This window comes from Lissotriton vulgaris, chromosome 6, assembly GCF_964263255.1.
Source record: "Lissotriton vulgaris chromosome 6, aLisVul1.2, whole genome shotgun sequence".
NCBI classification, from domain to species: domain Eukaryota; kingdom Metazoa; phylum Chordata; class Amphibia; order Caudata; family Salamandridae; genus Lissotriton; species Lissotriton vulgaris.
In genome coordinates, this window is record NC_141694.1 from 1157592013 (window position 1) to 1157608814 (window position 16802).

The window sequence follows — 16802 nt, forward strand, 5'->3', positions numbered from 1 at the left end:
ATTGTTTGGAGTCATTAATTATGTCTGGGAAATCAGTCCTGGTTCAGTACATTGATGACCTATTGGTGGTATCAAAGACACGAGAAGATTGTGTCAATGACACAATTGCATTACTGAACCATTTGGCCGAAGGAGGACACAAAGTGTCTCCAGAAAAATTGCAGTTTTGTCAACAAAAAGTTAGCTATTTAGGGCATAAAATAGAAATAGGAGTTAGAAAAGTGACACTGGAAAGAATAAAAATATTCACACAGATGCAACTAACTCAGACACAAGAGGAGATGAGAATGTTTCTAGGAGTGGTTGGGTATTGTAGGCAGTGGATAAATAGCTTCTCCCTGCTAGCAAAACCATTGATACAGTTGACTCAGAAAATAGCGAAAGATCCAATAGATTGGAATGACGAATGTCTGGAAGCATTTGTGAAATTGCGAAATTGTCTGTGTGAGGCGCCTGCCTTGGGCATACCTGACTATTCAAAAGAGTTTGCTTAGTTTTGCTGATTTGTTGAGAGAAAATTGTGCACTTTCAGTTTTAACACAGAGACATGGATTGAGTCGATGTCCAGTGGAACATTTCTCTGCAACCTTGGATCCAGTGGCTTCAGCCTTACCTGGCTGCCTAAAAGCAGTAGCTACCACCTATATGAGTCTGGAACAAAGTGAGTCAATTGTGGTGGGACATCCAGTAAAGGTATATGTTCCACACTCAGTTGAGATGCTTTTGACAAGAACCAGATCACAGCACCTCACTACTAGTTGGTTGACTAAGTATGAAAGAGTGATTTTGGGAGCAGAAAATGTGACAATGATAAAATGTGCAATAATGAATCCTGCCACCTTATTGCCAGATCCATGTTGTGAGGAAGTGAAAGATGAGATTGATCATGATTGTTTGGATGTGACTTAATTATGTACTAAGCTCCGCCCCAACATAAAAGAAACTCCCTTAAAGGGATCTGATCATGAATTGTTCGTGTATGGGTCATGTATGAGAATGGAGGAAGGAGGGCTAAGTGCTGCATTTGCTGTATGCAAAATTTCAGGAGTTATTGAAGCATCCCAATTACCGGGAGTCAGGTCTGCACAAGTAGCCAAATTGGTGGGCTTAACAAAGGCATGCAAAATTCAGAAAAAATGGAGAATAACCCTATTTACAGATAGTCAATATGGTTTGGGGGTTTTGCACAACTTTGGCCAGCTGTAGATGCAGAGGGGATTTCTGACTTCTTCAGGACCTCCTATCAGAAATAGTACAAATGTAAAAGATTTGTTAGAAGCATTACAATTGCCAAAAGAAATAGCAGTTGTTAAATGGGCTGCACATCGGTCAGGAAATGACAATGTGATGACAGGTAATAAATATGCAGACCAAATTGCTCAATACTGTGGGAGAAACACAATGGCAATTAACAGAAAAGCAGAAACAGGTGAAACTAGCTGCCAATGTATGTTTTTCCCAGTTCCAGAAACATGGGATGAGGTTAGACAGTTGCAGGAAGAAGTTGAGGAAAAGGAAGAGGAAATTTGGATAAAGTCAGGTTGTACAAAAAAACGGAAGATGAAGTGTGGGTGTACTTAGATGGCAGACCAGACTTGACAGATTGCTTACTATCTCAAATGGCAAAAGTATACCATGGGGAAACACATATTGGCAGGGACTCAATGATCAGGCTATTCAGACAAAGTTGGTACAATCCAAAGTTTAGGGTAGTTGCAGAGAGCCTTTGCCAAAGATGCTTGATCTGTCAGCAGCAAAACCCAGGCAGAAAGACAGTGGTTAGTTGGGGGAAGATTGGAAAGGCAGAAGGACCCTTCACCAGACTGCAATTAGACTTCATTGAGTTGCCTCCGTGCAATGGATTGAAGTATGTACTTGTCATACTGTGTCTGTTCTCGGGATGGGTAGAGGCATACCTCACAAGAAGAAATGACAGTCTCACAGTTGCTAAATTACTGTTGAGGGAGTTGATACCTAGTTTCGGTTTTCCAGTTACTTTGGAATCAGATAGAGGACCTCATTTTAATAATGAGATAATTTGATTAATCTGTGCTGCATTTAACGTTGAACAAAAACTTCACTGTGATTATCGACCAGAGGCTTCTGGAATAGTTGAACAGCTTAACGGAACAATCAAGTCAAGGTTAATGAAAGTGTGTGTATCCAAAATGCTAAAATGGCGGAATGCGCTGCATCTTGTATTGATGAGTCTCAGGAGCATTCCTGACAGAAAGACAGGATAAAGCCCTCACGAAGTGCTCATGTGTAGGGCAATAAGACAAGCATTTATTCCTGGAAATAAATTGATGAATATAACTGATGATCTGGTATTGGACTATTGCAAAGGATTGGCTGAAATGGTGCGTTCGGTCTCTTATCTGGTTGGAGAAGATGCAGTTGCAAGGCAGCCAGACCAGGTGCATGATTTGAATCCTGGAGACTGGGTGTTAGTGAAGAAACATGCAAGAAAATCTAGTCTAGCACCCAGGTGGGATAAACAATGTCAAGTCATACTAGTCACTATTACAGCAGTGAAGTGTGCAGGTTTTGCTCAATTGGATTCATGTCAGCCATACCAGAAGAATTCCAAGCCCATCTGATGAACAAGAGCAGCAACTGACCAAATTAGCTGAAACACCAGAAGCTGAAGGTTGTGAAGTCGAAGAATCTGAGGTGACAGACTCTGAAAGATAAATAAATGATGAACAACCAAGTACAGGTCAAGAAGAGTGGATACCAGTGATTGAAGTACCTGAAGCTGATATCGAAACAAGAACAAATAAATTAGAGAGACAGGAAGGTAAAGAGGAAAGGGTAGGGAAAGAGGAACACACTCAGGCAAAAGAGAACAAAGCTATTCAGGAACCTGAGAAGGATGAGATAGTAGAAGAAGAACAAGTTCAGGCAGAAGAAGAACACATTGAAATAAGACCTGAACAGAGCCAGATAGACATAGAACAACAGGTTCAGGCAGAAGAAGAACAAATTACAATAAGACCTGAACAGGTGCAGGTAGAAGAAGAAAAACAAAAGGAAATGATGGACGGAGCGTTGACAATACAAGCACTCACCCCAAGTCAACTGATCGGGGTTTTAATATTCACCATTCTTTATCACACTTTGCCATCCCAGCTCAGACATGGCCATATGCAAATCAGTCTGACCCTGTGCCTCATGGGAACAGTCCAGCCCGAACTGCCAAGCCACGCCTTCCCTGGACCGGAAACAAGCTACCAAGGACCGGTTTCTGGCATTCCAGCCTTCTTCAGCCCGGCTTGCTTGAGTGGCAAAGTGAGCAAGAGACTCACGTCTGAGCATACCCTGCCAACTTATGGCAAACAAAGAAAAACCAAAGGAAATGATGGACGGAGCGTTGACAAAACAAGCACTCACCCCCAGTTAACAGATCTGGGTTTAATCCATCACCGTTCTTTAGCCCACTCTGCCACCCCAGTTCAGACATGGCCATATGCAAATCAGTCTGACCCTGTGCCTCATGGGAACAGTCCAGCCTGAACTGCCAAGCCACGCCTTCCCTGGACTGAAATCAAGCTTCCCAGGACCGGTTTCTGGCATTCCAGCCTTCTTCAGCCCGGCTTGCTTGAATCCAGTGGCAAAGTGAGCAAGGGACTCACGTCTGAGCATACCCTGCCAACTTAGGGCGAACAAAGAAAAACCAAAGGGGATGATGGACGGAGCGTTGACAATACAAACACTCACCCCCTGTCAACTGATCTGGGTTTAGTCTATCACCGTTCTTTAGCTCACTCCGCCACCCCAGTTCAGACATGGCCATATGCAAATCAGTCTGACCCTGTGCCTCATGGGCACAGTCCAGCCCGAACTGCCAAACCATGCCTTCCCTGGACCGGAAACAAGCTAAATGAGGCAATTAACATAGAGTATAACATCAATAGGGAAATGGTTTATTAATTTTGGGAAGTGTTTCCAAGGTCAACTAATATTACCAGTAGTTCTGATAATGACAATAGTATTGATAGTGATGATTACATGCAAATGTTGTAGATGCGAGGGAAAAAGAAGAATACATGTAGAAAAGGAAGGGAAAGTAAGGAAACGAGAGAGGGAATACAAAGAAATTCAGCTTGAAGAAATAAAAGGAAAGCTATATGAAAAGATGAAAAATTTGGAAGGGAAAGGAGAAACTGATAGAAATAAAGGGGAAGAAAAAAGAGCTGAGATATGCTTAAGTTGGCATCTGGGAAAGGATGGGTAATTTTGGGATGGCTCAAAAATGTTATCAGAGAGGGAATTGATGGAGCAAGGTTTCATTGAAAAGAAACTTGCTCAGATGCAATCTACTCATTTAACTTACTGACAAAGTTATTAATCATGTTTCATGAATAACTAATACGCACCACATGAACACGCGGCATAGTGAAGTTTGCATATGTGTGTACAAATGCGGGTAACAATGAAGACGGACTAATTCCACTTTAAACTGGGAACTTTCGTGCACATGTGTCAATTGCATCTACACAGTATGACGAACTAACTCTAGAGCATAAGACGCTAAAATGGAGTCTTGAAGACTCGCATGCATGGCATCTGTTTGCTTGAAAAGAAAAGAAGCCATTTTACTAATGCTAATGCGGGAAAAGTATTAATAAGTTAAAGGGAATAGAGTAGAGGTGGGTGGTATACAGTGCGACCACTTTATTTGTGAAATTATTATTTGTCTTTCTGACTTCATCACTAGTGCGTATTTGGGCCTCTCTCATTTAACTGGATGAAGCTAAGTGACGTGAAGTTGGCGCATGCCCACTGAATGAAGCCATGAAGGCCATGACGGCGCATTTGAAAGGGAGCCACAGTTGAGTGTTACATCACAGGAAGGAATGGTGAAGAGTTCAACGTTGAGGACTCCTATTCAAAATGGTATTATATTGTTTCAAAGTGAAATGTGAAAGCGGGTGAGAATGAAATTTATGATTAAAAATTAAGGGGATGGGTTTGCGCAGAATAGCTGAATTGATTTTAATGACATGTAGGCATGGTGTGCTAGAGCTTCCCACTTGCCTGACCAATGATATTTCGTATTTTTACAAAATTGAATCTTTAGTAGGTGGAACATGAAGAACGAAAGGTATAATTAAGATAGCCTTAGTTAGTCAGAGAGAGAACAGAGGCGATTGAGAAGCGGGAGCTGTGCTGAAGAAGGGTGAGTTTGCTGTTGCTTTGAGAGATGCTGTGAGATGCTGATGAAGAGCTGAATGCAGAACCTTCAGCAGAACTTTCTATCCTAATTTAGGGGCCTATTAGGATGGCGGATGGACCTGCGTCCGTCCGCCACCCCAGAGGAGGAGGGACCGTCCGCAGGGGTAGCGGCGGTCCCTCCGTGCTAATTAGGATGTGACCGCCACCCTGGTGGTCACATCCTGTATTTTTAACATTGCGGCGGGTGCTGCTTGAAGCAGCACACGCCGCAATGTTAAAAAAATGCATGTTTACCTTTGCATGCACGAAGCTGCAGGCACCGCGTGGTGCCTGCCGCTTCGTGCACGCAAAGGCAGGGGGGTACCATGGGTACCCCCCATGTGCACTCCCACCCCCCCTTCACCCCTGGGGGCCCGCAACGGGCCCCCGAAGACAACACCGTATGCCTTTCGACAGCGGAAATGCTGCTGTGGAAAGGCATATGACCGCAGCTATCCTAATATGGCTGGCGGTGTCTGATAAACACCGCCAGCCATGTTAGATCTTTTCAATTGTCGGTATTCAAGATTGGTCAACTATCTTGTCCTGGATCCTGTCCTGAAGTCTTTGTCTCCTGACCTATCCCGGGGGACCCTTACCAGCCCTTTGGCCAAGGAGTTGGTCTTTCACACCATCCTTGGTAAATATAATTTCTCGTTATTTGCTGATGTCCTCTCCCTTTCTGAGCATTGAATATTGTATGAGTCTGAAGTACATGCTTGTTGTTTAATGAATTTAATTTTCTCTCCTGTGAATGATGGTGACTGCACTGTATTTTGAAATGGTTCACTTGCATTTAATTTAGATAAAGATTTTAAATTTTCCTGAGTCTGTGGTTATTTACTTTAAATAAATGAATAAGATAGAGTTAGAGTTAATTATCACCATCAACTAGTTCAACTAATGGTCCATTTACCAGAGGAAAGATTTTCTTGATCTGTGAAAGGTTAGTTAGGATTATGAAATAACTAATCCCAAAGATTGTGAAAAAATTACAAACTTGACCCCAGCGGTTTTACGCACTGTGTGTCTATGGACCAAGGTGAGTATATGATAGTGGAGTATTTGTTGTTGTTGAACCGCTGGATCACCAGCAGTGCGAAGGAAAACCAAAAAATATTTTTTCTGTTTAGAGTCAGTGGATTAAACTGTAAACTACAGATGGGTGTTTGCTCAGAGATTGCAATTCAAGTACCCCCTTGTAATCATTCTCTTAATGTTTCCTACCAAAGTAATTCAGGTTTTTTTCAGTGCCCAGCTCATATGAAAATATTTAATTGAAGTCACAAAGAACCTACAAAATCCAGGGAACACCGAAAAAGGGCCCTGTATATACTGAAATGCAAAATGCAGGCTTATAGTACAGGCAAGATGAACAGTGCTTAGCCCAAGCAATTAGTGTGAAATGTACAGTAAACTGGTTTATTATAGTAAAGGGAACGCCCTGTGACTAGTGGCGGATAGTGTGGTGCGATGTATCGTGAAGGCAAAACACCAGCGGCGTGGATGAGGATGAGGCCTACTGGCTGGAGTTCTGTGGGCCAGCCACAGTGTACTTCTGTAATGGAGTACGACACTAGAGACATATGCCTGACCTTCATAAAGAATGAAATTACTCATTCATTGAAATAAACTGGTAAAACAGTTAACTGCCTCCATTTATTGAAATAGGAGATGACCACTATTAGACAGTGACACACTAGCAACACGGACCCCTAAATAGGAAAACTAAAACCTTATGTCAAACTTAAAACCTCAACAAACGGAGGTAATCTAGAGCGCTTCTTAAGAGATTCAAACTTCCAAATAATAACAAAACCAGTTCCATCTAGACTAAAAACCCCTAAACTAAAATTCTAAGGGTAGGAACGTGTGGACAGTAGGGTTCCCATCTCCTAGAAATATAGAATTACCACAGAGTGACCCAAAAACATTAAAATAGATATACAATTGATATACATGTTGAAATATCAGCTGATATATTGAGTATCTAAAGGTGAGGATATATAGGGCATTTTTTCATAGCAATACTTTTACTCCATATTTTGACACACAAGCATCTAACTACCTCTATAACGCTAAGCTTGCAAGTAAGCCTTAGAGTAAAACAAGTAGTAATGTACTCATTTGGTTATTTTGTTCCTTGGTTATTTGAAAAAGGATTTCATTTGAAAGCACTGATGCAAACAGAATTTAAACATAATAATTTGAATGTATGCCCTATATCAAGTTATGGGTTATTAGCAATGTGTCATAAAACTCCATGCTGTCATTAGCAGAATTAGACTCATTACATCGCGTACCAATACCACGTGTGCTATTACAGCACAGGGTATTACTATTACTACGCACTGTCAATGACAATGACATCCCATTACATCGCAAACGTTTACCACGACTATGACTTTACCACGCATGCCATTACAAGGCATGCGTGGTAAAGGTATACTCATGGAGAAAGTTTGAAAGGTAAGTGAATCTACCCTGCTCTATCCTAAAACCTAATGTAGTACCCCTGCACGACCCTCCCCCTACCCCCAGTCCCCTCCCTTCATTTACACTACCCAGCATGACAACCCAACACTACTTTAAACCCTAAAACACTACCCTGAACTACACACACACAACACTACCCTAAATCCTAAAATACTACCCCTGCAAGACCCCCCCGTACCCCAGTCCAGTCCCTACACTCAAACACTACCATGTACGACCCCCCAACACTACCCTAAACCCTAAAACACCATCCCTGTCACAACCCTAAAGCACATTCCTACACTACACAAACATCACAAACCTACCCTAAATCCTAAAACACGACCCCTAGCACGACCACCCCGACCTCCAGTCCGGTCCCAACACTCAAACACTACCCTGCACGACCCCTGACCCTACCCTAAACGCTACAAAATTAACCCCCACCCCAGGCCCAATCCCCCTTAACTCTCTCTCCTCATGGTTCCTCTCTCCTGGTTCGTGCTTCACATCAGATGAGGGGTGGTGCAGAGTGCATGTCGTTGTGAGGAAATGGAAGAGTCTCTGTTTCCTCACAACGAGGTGGATCGCCATCACATTGCATGCTTTGTCAAAAAGCATGCGATGTAAAAACATGAGCAGAATGGCTACATGTTATTACATCGCATGAGTTGTAAAGCTTGAGATGTAATGGCTTGCGGGGAAACAGCTGCGTTGTGATGGCTGTTCCCGCATTAGCACATAATCTGAGACAATTGATGTTATGAATCTCGGGCACAAACATCCATTACCCATAGAGTGACCTGAAGTAATACTCAAATGGTACACGTAACCATACCTGTACAATTGGATGTGCTGTGAGCTTATGCACATCTTGCTGCACATACTCCTGACCCAGGTTAGGTGCCACAAAACTGAATCCCCTGAAAAGATGATGAGCGTTGGCACTTGGAGGGACTCCAGGAGAATCTGAAAATAAAACAAAAATTGTCAGTTGAGTTGGACTGATATCAAGCACAGCTCCAAATAACTAAGGCCCCGATTTAGAGTTGTGTGAAGAGGGTAGTCTATTGTGATGAAGTACCCTCTCCACCAAACTCTAGCCGCCTGCCCGATTTTGAGTTAGAGGGACCGTCAGGTTTTTACAGATAAAGTAAAATTCACACCACAGAAACCTTCCTCCTACAGCCCGATGGAGTAAGAGCCATTGGAGGAACCACATAACTTCTTCTGCCATATTTAGTGTGGATGGCATTATGTGTTTTTTACCCGTCCGTCATGACCTGGTAAAACGTATCAGTGAGGGGCAGGAAAATTTAATGACCCCCACATTGTGTGGGTCTTATTTTTTAATATTCAAAAACACATCTCTACTTTGGTAGTTTATTATTTGAAAAATAAAAAACTTTGGCAAAGATTGACAGCCAGCCAGCCATCATCTTTGACACTGCCATCCATGAAACATTTCCATTATTGACAGGAACTGCCATGATATTAGTTCCTGCAAATGTATAAAGATTGCTGCAGGGCCGGTGGACATTTCTCAATTTTTCGTAAGGAGTAAAGTCCTCCATCACCCTGTCTTCCATGACCTCCTCCACCAAACACTACATCAGGCCCAGGCCCTTAGCATTGATTTAGAGTTTGGTGGAGAGAGTAACAACTGTAACAGAGTACCCTCTGCAAAAACCTCACAGTCAGCCTGCCTGATTTAGTGTGTGGTGGAATCAAGGTTTATGTATACAGAGTAAAACTTACTCTATTGATATAAACTTTTAGTATGACTGAGTGGGGGACATTGGAAGAAGCACATAACACCACTGGCCCTTCATATAGTAGTCAGTAGTATGTGTTTTTGTTTCCTGACACTCACTGACACGTAAATCCTGGCGATGAAAGACAAGAAACAAATGCCATGATCCCCACACCATGGAAGAAAACGTCTATGGAATGGGGACCATTAGTTTTTTTTGTGTTTTTTTAACTCTCCTTTTGCAGCTTACTTAAAAAAAAATACATTGTAAACATTTGTTGATCGGCGGTCCTGTTTAGCCCCTTCCGTGCAGGGCTGTTTCCCCCACTGTACTGGGGGTGGGGGGGGGGGGGGCGCGTACAGCGCCCCCATGCTCATGACAAGATCAGCTCGTCATGAGCTACGGCGCTCCGGTGCTCATGACGAGCTGAGCTCGTCATGGCCACACCCGTACCAATGGAACGTTCAGCACAGCAGGGGAATCAGCCCACGGAACGAGCGAGGTCATGACAAGCTCAGCTCGTCTGAGCACCGGAGCGCCGTAGCTCATGACGAGCTGACCTCGTCATGAGCACTCAAAAAGTTAACTGTGCCGTTCGTCAAACTTTTGCAACATTGACAGGAACCCGGGGCTCAACTCGACCGAACTTTAAGGTTTGGGGGCTAGCAGCTCAACCGAAGGAGGTGGGGTTAACACTTCAAACAGTGAGGTGAGCTATCCTTACAGCCAATACAAGATAATAATGGTGCATTTCAAATAGTTTGATGTGATGAAATTACAGCAAATATATTCAGTGGATTTGACAAGGTTTATAGGTGTTTCAAAAGTGACAGGTATTTCAAAAGTGGATCGAGCGATTTAACAACTAAAAACTGTTTATGTAGATTGCATTTCAGAACACTTAAATTCCAGTTTTCCCAGTGTTATTTCAACACAAGAACTCTTTTTGATAATCCTACCAAAATTCCTTCTACGAAATAATAATGAGCTCATGCAGTATTTTTTATTCCATCGCAGAAACACACGTCTATCTGACTTGATCAAAGAGTCATTTTCAGTGAACTCTCCAGAACGTTGTAACGTATGCTTGTTTGAGGCCGTATACATGCACTTGTCTCAGAATATTGAGTTTACTGGGCTAACACAACTGATTTCGGGATATATGACTGTCAAGTCTTGAATTTTATGCCTAATGCACCTTCCATTTCTCCTTTAATGGAATAGGATCGTGTCAATCAGCTGACAATATATTATTGCCTATTAATTACTCTACCATGAGCTATTCTGAATCAAAATAAAATAGTTGCAGCGAGGACTGAGCTACATCCATGTGGAAAGTGTCAAGCTAAAGAACTGCCACAATAGATTACTGATAGAAATAACTTTGTCACAATTTATGTTCTAACATGAAAGGGTACAAGTATTCCTTCAGGCTCTAGAACACATAGGCCCCGATTATGAGTCTGGCGGCCCACAGACCGCCTGACGTTCAGGGTCGCAGCGTTGGACGTTTCCCGACCACCCTATTACGATTTGAGTGGCCGTACCACCACAGCCCAACAGTCAAGAGGCCGCAATATGCTTGGTAGGTCCACTGTGGTCCCACCAAGCATATTACCAGTTTTCTCTTTGCTGGTGGTGTCAGGGAAGTTTTTCCTCCTCCATGAACACCGTGGCGGAGAGCAAACAAGGACTCCCTGTGCCTCCTCTGCATGGGGATGCACAACATGTGCCCCACTGTGTGCATGCACCCCAGTTCCTGCACGGCATGGACTTTTCAGTCCAGGCCATGCAGTAACTTTTTGCGGTGCCCATTTTTAGAGGCACCTCCGTGGGAATGCCAAAAACGAGCCCGCCAGACACGAGGAAACTCCTAATCTGGCAGTTGGACCAAAGTCGTAATTGGCCCCAAAGTGTGTGTGGCTGATGGGTAATGTCCTGCAAAGAGGTCACTCCAACAGAAACGGAAATAGTGCCTCTTAATTGTATATGTTATATTGACAGTTATGCTTTCAATTCTGTTCTGAAGCCCCACGCACATAAATCCACTAGAAAGTCAGTTTTTTTTTTAAAATCCTGCAAGGGAAATGAGCATTATAAATGCAACTTTTGGTATGATTTTTCCAAAGGTCAGTTGGAAAGAATGACAATAATTTTTGTTCCTAAATGTCTATACTATTTATAGCAATTAGCCTGGGTGGATAAAGAGACAACCTTGAGTGTGTCACAAAAGACTAGACAGACAATATGGTTGCCAGTTTCTCATTGTAACACAAGAATAAGTAACATAAAGTAGTGTTTTCATTGAGCAGTGCTTTCGAATTGTAACCTATTATACATAATATCAGAGTTATGTTGATTTCGACAGAGCCAGGCTTAGTTTGACAATGCAATTAGGTTCAACAATCATTTTGGTGTGAACTTAACTAGTTTAAAGAGAAATGGCACAGTACTGCAATGTCTACCCAAGGAGACCGCCTTTGCATTGACACCATCTCAGGCAAAAAACATGCAAAGTATATGTTAAAGCAAATTCTGTATCTGTCTTACAATTCACCCTGAGAAGCAGATCACAGAGACATTTGCTTGAGGATGCAAAGGCATTCCTCTGGTTAGACATAAATTGTATGTTCAGTGTTCATAAAACAGAGCTATCTCTCAGTCTAACCCTAGATCAGGCATCAGACAGCTGAGTTATCCCTAAGGTGACAGCTCCATCACCAAAGGACTAGAACCACAGCCTGTTATTTCTACTTGATTTCTTCTAAAATTGTCACCAGTCTGGTACTTGAAGCCAGAGGGCACTCACTAAATATACTGAACGCTTATACTTGCAAGATATGAAATGAGTTGAGTTGTTACTTGTAAAGCGCAATGAACGCTCTAATGATGTAAACATTGTGAGAATGGAACTACACAGAGAGAACCATTATTAGGGTAAGAAAAAGAGCCATGAACATCGAAAGGGATGCTCTGCTGGGCATCTATAACAAACCACAGTAGTCTAGAACTATATGTGTGACAACATTTACTCTCATTTCCAACTCAGGCACAAAGAGACATTAGGGCACTCTAAACTCTGGGACTTTGAAAATTGCACACCCTATGTTCTCTTTTAAAAGGAGAGAGAATGTACATGATGCACTGGTACACACATGCCCCAATAATAGAACAGCAGAGACCCAAAGGACACTATGGGATACCCCCAACGCGACTGGCTATCGACCTTCCGGGGGGTGTGGAGTATGTCAGTTCACGAAGAAATGCAAGTTTATAGACTTGGCCCAGGCCACCCCAGGGGTGCTGAAACACCTGACAAACTCCAATTTCAGTCATGTTATATATGTCCCGAAATGCCTCTACAAGCTCCTGTACGTTGTTATGGCCACAAGGAAGATATGTGTATTACTACAGACACAGGGGCACCATGAGGTGCAGGAGAGATAATGAACAATTGACTAGACACTTTATTGAACACCAACACAATTCTGACAACATTGAATTGTATATAATTGAAAAACTGGAACACAGCCATACAGATATGAGCAAGGCACTCTTGAAATAAGAACCGCGCTGGTGGTTCCGTCTTCATACCGAAACCGCAGAACAGAATTTGATGTCCCATGGGGGGCCCTGGGTAATTAAATGAGCCTGGGATTTTACCTAGTGGGCATTTTTTATACCCTCACCCTGTCCATAGAATTGTATTTCTATCCTTTTTTTATAATACGATTATAACAATTGGGCCCTAAGCAGGACCCTCATGCATATTGACATGGCAGTGTTACCACTTGAATATGGCAAAAACCATTTTACAGTGAGTATGTTCTTTCGTTTCTTTATAATAATTTACTTTTCAAACTATAAATAAATGCTGGCTTGTGCATAGGCTACTACAGCCTACACAATCCATCTAGACAATATAGTACCATCCCGTCCTTTTCTTGACTGTTCCCGGCAGGAATCCTGGGAAATAGACTACACTTCCCAGGTTCCCTGACAAAACAAGAGTCTGCCATTGGCTACTATGATGCAGCATGGCTTGTGTATCTAACGTGATCTCGTCTGATGCAGTCCTACTAGTCACTAAGTCTGTGTCCCTCATGGACTGGACTGGAGCACCGCCATTGGCTGTTATAGTGAAGCTTGACCTCTTGGATTGGACGCGGTTCCATAACATTGGAACAATGTGTCTGACATGGGGGCATAATCTCTAAACCGGTGAGCTCTGTTGGCGAAGCCAGAGCACCACGCCTCCCCAAAGACAGAGATTGCAATCATGTAGGAGTCGCTCCCAAACACAGGTAGGATTCACTACTGACAACAAGGCCTGGGATTAAGACAGTAGGCTGATTGGCCACTTCTGTCAGCCCTTTCACCTTTAAATACTGACAAACCTCTGGGAGCACTGACATAATATCGAGGGACAGAATATCGATCATCAAGAATATCGTTGAAAAAATATCAACAGACAAAATATTGAGTTTCTATCTACAAACAGGTAAGTACAGAAATATCGACTTAAAAATATCATTTACTAAAATATAGTTTTTAAAAATATCGACTTTACTAAAAACAATGTTAAATTAAATTAATATTAAAAATTATTTACTAAAATATACTTAAAAATACTTAAATTAACTTATAATAATTAAATAATTAATGAAAGTTAAAAAAAATAATTTTAAATCCATATTTGTTAAAACATATATATATAGTAACAAAATATAAATAAATAATAGCCAATATTATTAACAGACAATAACAAAAGTGTAAAAATTACTATTCCCACTCCAAAGAGTGCAACAGTAGGGAAAGCATTGGATAGCGTAGGGGTGAAAATTACTATTCCTACTCCAGTGGGTGCAACTGTAGGGAAAGCGTTGTATAGCGTAGGGGTTAAAATTACTATTCCCACTCCAAAGAGTGCAACAGTAGGGAAAGCGTTGGATAGCGTAGGGGTTAAAATTACTATTCCCACTCCAGTGGGTGCAACAGTAGGGAAAGCGTTGGATAGCGTAGGGGTTAAAACTACTATTCCCACACCAGTGGGTGCAACAGTAGGGAAAGCGTTGGATAGCGTAGGGGTTAAAATGACTATTCCCACTCCAAAGAGTGCAACAGTAGGGAAAGCGTTGGATAGCGTAGGGGTAAAAATTACTATTCCCACTCCAGTGGGCGCAACAGTAGGGAAAGCGTTGGATAGCGTAGGGGTTAAAATTACTATTCCCACTCCAAAGAGTGCAACACTAGGGAAAGCGTAGGATAGCGTTGGGATTAAAATTACTATTCCCACTCCAAAGAGTGCAACAGTAGGGAAAGCGTTGGATAGCGTAGGGGTAAAAATTTCTATTCCCACTCCAGTGGGTGCAACAGTAGGGACAGCGTTAGATAGCGTAGGGGTTAAAATTACTATTCCCACTCCAAGGAGTGCAACACTGGGGAAAGCGTTGGATAGCGTAGGGGTTAAAATTACTATTCCCACTCCAAAGAGTGCAACAGTAGGGAAAGCGTTGGATAGCGTAAGGGTAAAAATTACTATTCCCACTGCAAAGAGTGCAACAGTAGGGAAAGCATTGGATAGCGTAGGGGTGAAAATTACTATTCCCACTCCAGTGGGTGCAACAGTAGGGGAAGCGTTGGATAGCGTAGGGGTTAAAATTACTATTCCCACTCCAAAGAGTGCAACAGTAGGGAAAGTGTTGGATAGCGTAGGGGTTAAAATTACTATTCCCACTCCAGTGGGTGCAACAGTAGGGAAAGCGCTGGATAGCGTAGGGGTTAAAATTACTATTCCCACTCCAGTGGGTGCAACAGTAGGGAAAACGTTGGATAGCGTAGGGGTAAAAATTACTATTCCCACTCCAGTGGGTGCAACAGTAGGGAAAGCGTTGGATAGCGTAGGGGTTACAATTACTATTCCCACTCCAAAGAGTGCAACACTAGGGAAAGCGCTGGGTAGCGTAGGAGTTAAAATTACTATTCCCACTCCAAAGAGTGCAACAGTAGAGAAAGCGTTGGATAGCGTAGGGGTTAAAATTACTATTCCCACTCCAGTGGGTGCAACAGTAGGGAAAGCGTTGGATAGCGTAGGGGTTAAAATTACTATTCCCACTCCAGTGGGTGCAACAGTAAGGAAAACGTTGGATAGCGTAGGGGTTAAAATTACTATTCCCACTCCAAAGAGTGCAACAGTAGGGAAAGCTTTGGATAGCGTAAGGGTTAAAATTACTATTCCCACTCCAGAGAATACCACATTAGGAAAAGTAAATACTTCATATATTATTTAAAAATTTAAAAATGAATATCTATTAATAATTAATTAAAAATAATTAAAATGTGTATATAATATAATAATAATATATTAAAATTACTAATTAAAAATATGTATTTCAATTGATCACCTATTAATACAAATGAATTAAAAATTAACAATTAATTATTGAATAATTAAAAATTATTTAACAATTATTTCCAATTAAATAAATTTAATTATTTAATTAATTATTAATAAATTACTTCCCACCTAATTCCCCTGTAAACCCACAACCCGCTACAGAAAATAAATTATTAAAATTAACATAATTAACAATTAATCAATTAAATTAAATTAATTGGCAAATAAATTTTGTATAATTACCCATAAATACTTAATTAATAATGAATTCTAAATAAATACCAATAAATAATTTTACATATTTAATTAATTATAATTTAATTACTTCCCACCCAATTCCCCAATAAACCCACAACCCGCTCCATAAAATAAATTAGTAACATTTACATAATTACTAATTAATCAATTAATTAAAATTAATTACCAATTAAAATTTGATTAATTAACAAATATAAATTAATTGTCAATTAATTAAAAATTACTATCAATAAATAAATTAACATATTTATTTAATTATAATTAAATTACTTCCCACCCTATTCCCCTATAAACCCACAACCCGCTACAGAATTAAATTACGCAATAATTATAAAAACAAAATTCATTAATTAAAATTAATTATAACATAAATACACACTTTTCACACATATTATAACATAAAAATACACTATAAAAAACAGATATTATTAAAAAATCGATATTTTTAACTATCTATGTTATATACTTCGATATTTTAACTTTCTATATTTTTAACAGTCGATATTACATCACTTACCTTAAAAACGATATTTTGGTTATCTATATTCTGTCATGTTGATATTTTGTCCAGTCTATATTTACAACTCGATATTATATCCAATCGATATTTTGGACTAGATATTATGTGTGTGCACCAAACCTCTGCTACCACCAGGATGTTTGTTTTGGTACAGGAGGATTCTTGCAGGTGCTCTACCTTG

The 16802-nt window shown here is 41.0% G+C and overlaps 1 protein-coding gene across 1 annotated transcript in view; it reads right to left on the reverse strand.

Moving 5' to 3' along the window:
• The window catches only part of LOC147708562 (ribosomal protein S6 kinase alpha-2), a 1617317-nt gene that overhangs the window by 421522 nt on the left and 1178993 nt on the right, over positions 1-16802 (reverse strand). The window contains exon 13 of the mRNA XM_086927240.1: positions 8531-8661. Coding sequence (XP_086783366.1) covers positions 8531-8661 — 131 coding nt within the window. The remainder of the gene's footprint in view (positions 1-8530; positions 8662-16802) is intronic.